A 7097-nucleotide genomic window follows, 5' to 3' on the forward strand; every position below is an offset into this window, starting at 1 on the left:
ATCTAAAATAATTTATAATATTATAATATAAAAATTAAAATTTTAAGTTTATATTTTACATTAAATAAATTAAGTTTAAATGAAAATTTATTTTATAAATTTTTTCCATCACATCATTTATGGTCACATATCTATAGATAACATAATGAAAATGATTAGTAAAATAATTTATCAATTTATATAAATATAAAATATATTAATATCAAATCAATTTCAAACAAATATAAAATATAATAATATCATATTTAGACTCAATCTCAAGATACAATTATATCCGTCTAATATTACCAGGTGTCAAAGTAAATGCACCCTTAAATAATTCCCTGAAAGTAGACAATAATAAATAGTCTTTTATACACTAACAATTGTGTAATCTTAACAAAATCAGAGCTCTTGGGAGAAAGCTCAAAATTCTCAGAATCAAAGCAGCTCATATCTTGTGAAGATAAACAGTTATTTTTTTTTTACTTCTTTTTGTTTTCTTCTTCAATTTATTTCATGAAAATCCTTGGTTTTGCTTTAATGAGAGTTGCATTTCTCTGTGAAAATTTCTTGACTTCAGTCAAATCGTTTCTTTTATCTTTTTGAATTTTAGATATTGTAGTTGTAATGATCTGCTGCTTGTTTTGATTTTTTTTCCCTGCATTTTTGTTACTGTATCATGAATGGGGGGAGGGGGCAGTGGAAATGATCGTTTAGGTCCTTGCATGCATTTTCTGTTTATAAAATTTTAACATTCTGGCGTTGTTTGGTTCCTGTGAAAAGTAGGTGAAGAAGAACGGACAATATTTTGTTTGGTTAGATACTGCAATGCAACGTCTTTTTTCTTGTAATTTTGTTTTCTATAGAAAAATGAGAAACAATGGATTGAAAATTAGCAAATAATTAACATGCAACACTAATTAAAATCATAGTATTTCGATTTGTTTCTATGTTACTTGGACTCGAATGTGAGTGCGGATTATGGGTATGTGTTCGATCGTCTTCTATTTTTCCGAAGTTTTTTCTGTATGTTTGGAGAGTTTATAGAGTATCATATCTACTTCAATAAAATAAAATAAATGGTCGGAGCAACATATGGCTTCTGTATTTGGCAGGAAAAGAAATGCAGTGACAAAATTGTACTTGAGCATTTTAATTATTTACGTATTATCAGCTAGATAATATTCGAGGCTTCTGTTTGAAGGAGAAATTATGTTTACAATTTTGTAATTTAATTGGCCTATAAATTATTCAGACCTATAAGGAAGTGTATGGTTTGCTATTGGATGTTGTTTGATGTTTTGTTTTATTGTACCTTTTAGGTTCCCTTGAGAATGGATATCAGCTCAGGAGATGATTCGGATATAAGTGAATCTGAAATGGAAGAGTATGAAGATAAATCATATGAAAAACTAAAGAATGGGAAGTACACAGTCATGGTTTCGGATGAAACTTATACTTGCCCGTATTGTCCCAAGAGTAATAAGCAAAAGTACCGATACAAGGATCTCCTTCAGCATGCTTCTGGTGTGGGAAATAGTAGTTCTGCAAAAAGAAAACCACGAGTGAAAGCCAATCACCTAGCTTTGGCGAGGTATTTGGAAACAGATGTTGTGCCTGTGGTTAGTTCATCAAAACCTGTTGTTGAAGAGGATCCTCCTAGTGGATGTGACCATGATGAGAAAATTGTTTGGCCGTGTACTGGAATTGTGGTTAATATTCCTACTAAAAGGTCCGCGGATGGGCGATCTGTAGGAGAAAGTGGATCCAAGTTGAGGGATGAGTTGATCAGGAGAGGGTTCAACCCCGTAAGAGTTCACCCCCTTTGGAATTTCCGTGGTCATTCCGGGACTGCTGTTGTGGAATTCCGTAAAGGCTGGCCAGGGCTACATAATGCCTTGTCGTTTGAGAAGGCTTACGAGGCGGATCACCATGGGAAAAAAGACTGGGGTGCTAATGATGATGTTAAGCATGGTCTTTATGCTTGGGTTGCCCGTGCTGATGACTACACTGCGAGTGGTATTATTGGAGACCATTTACGCAAGATTGGTGACCTTAAGACCATTTCCGAGCTCATGGAAGAAGAAGCCAGGAAACAAGATAGGCTTGTATCAAATTTGACAAATATCATCGAGACTAAAACCAAACACATAAAAGAACTAGAAGCAATATGTTCTGAAACTTCCAAGTCCCTTGAGGTTTTAATGGAGGAAAAGGAAAACCTTCTTCAAGCATATAATGAAGGTGTGTTTTTAATTCTTATCAAGTTGTAATAATACACACATTCCATTCATCCGTTGGTTTTATTCTGTTTTTGAGTGTTCAGTTCTGTTTGCAGATGGTAGCCTACATCGAGTCTGTTACATGTCATTAATGTTTTTATACAATACTGTGGTGTTCCGTTAACTTTAATGTTTGAAACTGTTTTCGGGTACTACTGTAGTCTCAAAGGTATCAAACACATGTTGCTACTGTTCACAGAGATTAAAAAGATTCAACTAAGTGCAAGGGAACACTTCCAGAAGATTTCTAGTGACCACGAAAAGCTTAAGTCACAGCTAGAAACTCATAAAAAGGAACTGGAATTGCGTGGAGTTGAACTTGAAAAGCGAGAGGCACTCAATGAAACTGAAAGAAAGAAGTTAGCTGAGGAGCTTGAACAGGTGCTATGCTTCATTCTTCATTTTCACTTTAGCTTGTTCTCCTCCTTAAGTTTTATATTGAGGTGTTCTCGGTGAAAATACTGTTTCTTATTCTGTTCATATGACCACTTCAGAATTGATGCCATTGGAACTCATAATCCTGGTGTAGAGTTTCTTCTTTTGCAACCATGTTGTCCTGAAATCAACATTTTTGTTCCTTATTGACAGTCTTGATAGAAATTCATCTATCACAAATTGTGGAGATAATCGTTGATTCTCAAAATCATTAATCTCCTGAATAATATGTAATCATATATTCTGAAGGGTAAACATAGGTGCCTACATTGCAAGCTAAAATCTAGAATTGGTGATTTCCTACCATTAATTTCATTTATCATGAAGGCAAAACGATAAAAAGAATAAAATCAACTTTGGTTGCTCTTGCAGCATCTTGATGTGTTTCATTTTAGTTGTATACTCAGGAATGTTGATCAAAGAGTTACTGGGGAATCTAAAACTAACATTTTTCCTCTTCAAGAATGCTGTTCAAAATAGTTCATTACAAATGGCTGCTTTGGAGCAAAAAAGGGCTGATGAAAATGTAATGAAATTGGCTGAAGATCAGAAGGTTTGTTTATCATTCGTGCCCTTTTTTTTTCTTTACCAGAATACTACCTTTCCGGTTTTACAATGCTGAGAACTTCTTATATGATTGGACCACCAATTATCCAGAGGCAAAAGGAGGAACTTCACAATAGGATAATTCAACTGGAGAAACAATTAGACCAAAAACAGGCATTAGAACTGGAAATCGAGCAACTGAGAGGTTCGTTGAATGTAATTAGGCACATGGGAGAGGAAGATGATAAAGAAGTATTGCAAAAGATAGAGGCAAGTCTTAAGGATTTGAGAGAAAAGGAGGGAGAGCTTGAAGATTTAGAAGCACTGAACCAAACTCTTATTGTGAGCGAACGTAAGAGCAATGATGAGCTGCAGGATGCTCGCAAAGAATTGATTAATGTGAGTTTTCTTTTCAACCTTGTGCATTACTGCAGACTTTAGTTAGCAGATGTCCACTTGAAAGTCTTTAAACATCTTTGAACATATATTTTTCCAATGGTGATATTGAGATTATGATTTGTTGCCTTACAAGGTAAGCTCACTTGATCATGAATTATATGATGCTATTGGGAAAACCAAAATAAGCCAAAGAAATCAGGTTCATTGGATGGTAATGCATGGTTTTTAGCTAATTGGTTGTATTTCAACACCTTTTCCTCACTAAAAACTAATGGATATGATAAAAAGATTAGCTGAAGCACAGGTGATCAAAAGCAAGTTGGTTGATTGTGTATATTTTTTTTTCCCCCGAGATATTGCAGTTCTGCCAAATGAAATATGGGTTAAGGCTTTGCAACTGTTTTTTTTACTGAATTGTTAGGTTTATCAGTCAAATTGATTTGCGAACGTGCTTTTCATATAATTTCTTAAAACTCTGCTTCAGCCTTTATGGCTCATGACACTTTCTATTCAGGAAGTACTAATTCAATCACTTTGTAGGGATTAAAAGAAATATCAAGGCGTGCAAATATCGGTGTTAAGAGAATGGGGGAACTTGATGGTAAACCGTTCCTTGAAGCAATGAAGAGAAGATATAATGAGGAACTAGCTGAGGAGAGAGCTTCGGAAATGTGCTCATTGTGGGAGGAATATCTGAAGGATCCGGATTGGCATCCTTTCAAACGCATTAAACTTGAGGGACGAGAAGAGTATCAGGTCTGTATTTCATGACTCCCCTTAAATTCATGCTGCAGTCCCCCTTTTCCCCCCTTTCTCAACTTCAGCACTGTTACTATGAAGATGTCATATATATGTGTGTGTAAGTGTATGTGTGTGTAAGTGTGTGTGTGTGTGTGATTAGTTCATGGTAGTTCTAAAGTTGCATTGCTCTCTTCCTCCTCCATTGTAAAAAACATGTACACTATTAGATTTCCGTTGGAGCCTACCTCGTGCAAAACATTTTATAATCACAAATGTCAATTTCAGGACAGCATTACTCATTGGTTTTTGTTTGTCCTTGGAAACTTGTAAAAGATAGAACTGGATAAACCCTTTACCTCTAATTGTTCCACTAATCATAGCTACAGCTATGTATGTATTATGTATTTATATATGTGTGTATAAATATATTTCCTGATAGAGAAGTAAATCTTTAGTTGGGTGCAATCTCTTGTAACAGTCCAATGATGTACTTCAAGATTCACCAGTCTTACCCGCACTTACCTTTTAGGTTAGCCGGCTATAATTTTTATCTTTGTTTGTTGTAGGCATCATAGAGGGCTGTTTTTCTACATATGCAATTATTCATTCTGTTCATTGGATATCCGGATGCAGTTCTCGATGTTGAATCAGCTAGAAAATAAATTTAAAAGTTATCATTATGTTTTTTCTTGTGAAACACATCTAGCGTGTTCTTTGTTCCATTGCTTTCTTGTCGGTAAAAAAAGGGTTTGCTCAAAGTTCGATAATTGCTGGTTCAGGAAGTGATTGATGATGAAGACGAAAAGCTGAGAGATTTGAAAGCTGAGATGGGCAATGAAGCATACAAGTCTGTCACTTCGGCCATAAAAGAAATAAACGAATACAATCCAAGTGGAAGGTACGTAATTTCCGAGTTGTGGAACTACAGAGAAGGAAGAAAGGCAAGCCTGAAAGAAGGTGTCGAATTCTTACTGGAACTGTGGGAAACCGTTAAACGCAGACGAGGAATGACCTGAAAGGATGCTAACTCATTATTCAGGTAGGTATTGTTGAAAATTGATTCTGAACCCTTGGAGATGTTTATCTTGAATCGCTAATCATAGTATCTTTGTTTTCATCGCAGGAAATAATTTTCCGACTACCTAAAGACTGAATGCATATTCGGAGTATCGGATTCGTAAGTATTGCATGAATTCCATGTTAAATAAATTTTCAGCTCCCAGCCCATGGTAGAATATACCTTAGTGGGAAGAAACTGCATTGATTTTAACATGTTGAATTCAAGCTCATGAATATGGTATGTAAGACCTTTGAGAACTTTTCTGAGTCCATGGAAGACTTTTAATGTAGCCTTCACGGTTAGTGCAGGGGACACCTTCAACCTCTTACACCTATTTTCCTTTCTTTGTTACTTTTCTTTTTCTATTAATAGGAAATGATTATATTATTTATATTTGAATAAATATCGAATATAAATATATTTATTTAATTATTTTAAAATTACTTATATACTTCGAATATATATAAAATACAGATTAAAAAAAATCCACAAAAGCAAATATGAAGAACTCTTTTCGTTGTTCTAAACAGGTTCTGAACACGAAACCAGAAAAACTGAGTTTAGACTTTAGAAAGTGTTTGGGTTATCTGTTTATTTTGATAAAATTTGAGGGTTATTTATTTATTTATTTTGAAAAGTGGGTTACAAAACTTTAAATTTTTCTTGAACTTTAATTAGGATATCTGACGAGTATTTGATCTGTTTTTTTGGATTTGGAGCGGATGTGGATAGATATTTCGGGTATTTATTATTTGAATTTGTAAATTTTTATTAGAATATTAGCAAAATTGAATTTAGATTTTTGTGAATTTGAATATTTGAAAATGATAAAAATTTTAAAACTAGATATCCAATAGATAATAGTGTTTATTTCGGTTTCGGATTTGGTTGGTAATACTCGGATATTTTACCTAAATTGCTATCATTCTTGCTGTCTCATGAACTTAATCATATTTTCCATTTAAAGAGTCAAATTATTATTATTTTTAACGGTAATATAAATTAAACTATTAAATTTTTAAATACAGAATGACAATTCATATATATTAATGTTAATTTTTAAAAACTTTTTATTTATTTTTTGATTTTTATTATTAGAAATTTTATAATTTTAAATTATTTTTGATGTCATATAAGACAAATAATGTAATGTCAACATTTTAAATAATAGCATAATGACTTATTTGCCTCTTAATTTTATAAAAAATTATTTTAGCCATTCATTTAATTTTGGTCTCTTTTAGTCCTTGAAATTGCGTTGTTTGTCCAATCACCCCAAAATGTATACAATTTTGCTGATGTGGCATCCGCGTGACAATCAACATGTATATCACATCAACAATTAATTTTTTTAAATTAAAAAAATATTTTTTTAAAATTTTAAAAGAATAATTAATTGTTAATGTGGCATTCACGTGAATGTTGCGTCCGCAAAGTTAACAAATGTTAATTTTTCCATCCATCTTGGAATGATTTGACAAACATTGTAAGTTTAAATACTAAAAGAGGCGAAAAATCAAATGGAGGGCTAAAATAACTTTTTCTTTTTGTAAAATTGGAGGGTCAAATAAGTCATTATGCCTTAAATAACTAATGTTTTACTTCACTGATAATACTCTAGAACGACATATTTTATGTGCTAATTGCATCAT

General features: G+C 33.1%; 1 protein-coding gene across 1 annotated transcript; it reads left to right on the forward strand.

Annotated features, from left to right (window-relative positions):
• Positions 1-313: 313 nt before the first annotated feature.
• On the forward strand, positions 314-5848 carry LOC108486328 (protein INVOLVED IN DE NOVO 2-like). The gene is made up of 8 exons (XM_017790325.2): positions 314-452; positions 1305-2226; positions 2464-2645; positions 3163-3252; positions 3357-3644; positions 4185-4400; positions 5165-5424; positions 5509-5848. Exons 2-7 carry the CDS (start codon positions 1317-1319, stop codon positions 5399-5401), a joined length of 1923 nt encoding a protein of 640 aa, XP_017645814.1. The 5' UTR covers positions 314-452; positions 1305-1316; the 3' UTR covers positions 5402-5424; positions 5509-5848.
• Positions 5849-7097: the final 1249 nt, after the last annotated feature.

Source organism: Gossypium arboreum, chromosome 6, assembly GCF_025698485.1.
Source record: "Gossypium arboreum isolate Shixiya-1 chromosome 6, ASM2569848v2, whole genome shotgun sequence".
NCBI lineage: Eukaryota > Viridiplantae > Streptophyta > Magnoliopsida > Malvales > Malvaceae > Gossypium > Gossypium arboreum.